This window comes from Microtus ochrogaster, linkage group LG2, assembly GCF_000317375.1.
Source record: "Microtus ochrogaster isolate Prairie Vole_2 linkage group LG2, MicOch1.0, whole genome shotgun sequence".
Classification (NCBI taxonomy): domain Eukaryota; kingdom Metazoa; phylum Chordata; class Mammalia; order Rodentia; family Cricetidae; genus Microtus; species Microtus ochrogaster.
This window is the reverse complement of record NC_022028.1, coordinates 51,791,837-51,793,110: the sequence shown is the minus strand read 5'-3', so window position 1 is coordinate 51,793,110 and position 1,274 is coordinate 51,791,837. Positions and strand designations below refer to the sequence as shown.

The 1,274-nt window shown below is 54.2% G+C and overlaps 1 protein-coding gene across 1 annotated transcript in view; it reads left to right on the top strand.

Moving 5' to 3' along the window:
- Positions 1–554: 554 nt before the first annotated feature.
- Clpsl2 (colipase like 2) overlaps positions 555–1,274 on the top strand; it is a 2,922-nt gene continuing 2,202 nt past the window's right edge. The window contains exon 1 of the mRNA XM_005360352.1: positions 555–644. Coding sequence (XP_005360409.1) covers positions 555–644 — 90 coding nt within the window. The remainder of the gene's footprint in view (positions 645–1,274) is intronic.

Sequence of the window (1,274 nt, the reverse complement as noted above, 5' to 3'; positions counted from 1 at the left end):
AGAACAAGTTCCAGGACAGCCAAGGCTACACAGAGAAACCTGTCTCAAGAAAATAAAAAACAACCCCCCCCCAAAAAAAAACCAAAATAAAAAAAGATCTATTTTATGTGTATGAGTGCTTCGCTTACATGTATGTCTGTGCACCATGTGTGTACCTGGTGCCATCAGGAGTCAGAGAAGGTTATGTTAACCAGAACTGGAGTTACAGATGGTTGTGAGTCACTTGGTGGGTGCTCAGAACCAAACCAGGTCTTCCACAAGAGCAGCCAGTGCTGTAACCTCTCAGTCACACCCCACAGGGTCACATTTTAAATCAGCTTTCGCTCACAGTTTGAAATCTGTGTTTAGAAGCAGCTCATAGGAGGCCCAAGGTCCCACCCACAGCCCTGCCCTGCTGGTTCAAAGCCTTTCCTCCATGCCCTGCAGAGCCAGCGGTCCTTACCCACCTCCTCTGAGCAGGACGGGCTGTGACCATAGGGCCCACGCCGGCTGGCTACCACCCCTACAGAGATCTTTTTCCCAGTACTGCTCAGGAACCTCCAGTCACCCAGGCCATGACCTTCACCCAGGCCTTAGCCACCACGCTGGCACTGCTCGCCGGGGTCCTGCCACACAGCCTCAGTGAAACCTCGGATCATAAAAAGGTGAGCAGTGTCCCCGACTTCTGTGATCAAAGGGTGGGGACTGAGGACCGCAGGCAGCTTGCAGCCCCCCTTCAGTGGGGATCCAGGCCCTGACTGGAGGTGTGAGGGGACCCCAGGTGCACTTCACAAGGCTGTTCAAGTTCCAGTCACCTTCCTGGACCGAGAGAGCAGTGCCCCTGGCCCAGGCCCCATTGGCTTTCACACCACTGGGTCTACCACATTCTAACCCCTCCACACCGCTGGTTCTGGGTCCTCTTCCGCCCTCCTCCAGGGCCTAGGGCTCCTCTAGATGCAGTCTTTCTTTCTCCCTCCTCTTTCTCCCTCCATTTTTAATCCTGAAAGTTTCTTCTTTTCTTCCTTCCTTCCTTCCTTCTTCTTCCCTTCCTTCCTTCCTTCCTTCCTTCCTTCCTTCCTTCCTTCCTTCCTTCCTTCCTCCCTCCCTTCCTTCCTTCCTTCCTTCTCTCCCTCCCTCATTCCTTCATCTATGTACATGAAGACCAGAAATAACTCAGGGAAGTCCATTCTCTCCTCCCATCTTTACTCCCTTGCCCATCCCAGGCTGCCCGTCATCCCAGGCTGCCCGTCATCCCAGGCTGCCCGTCATCCCAGGCTGCCCGTCATCCCAGGCTG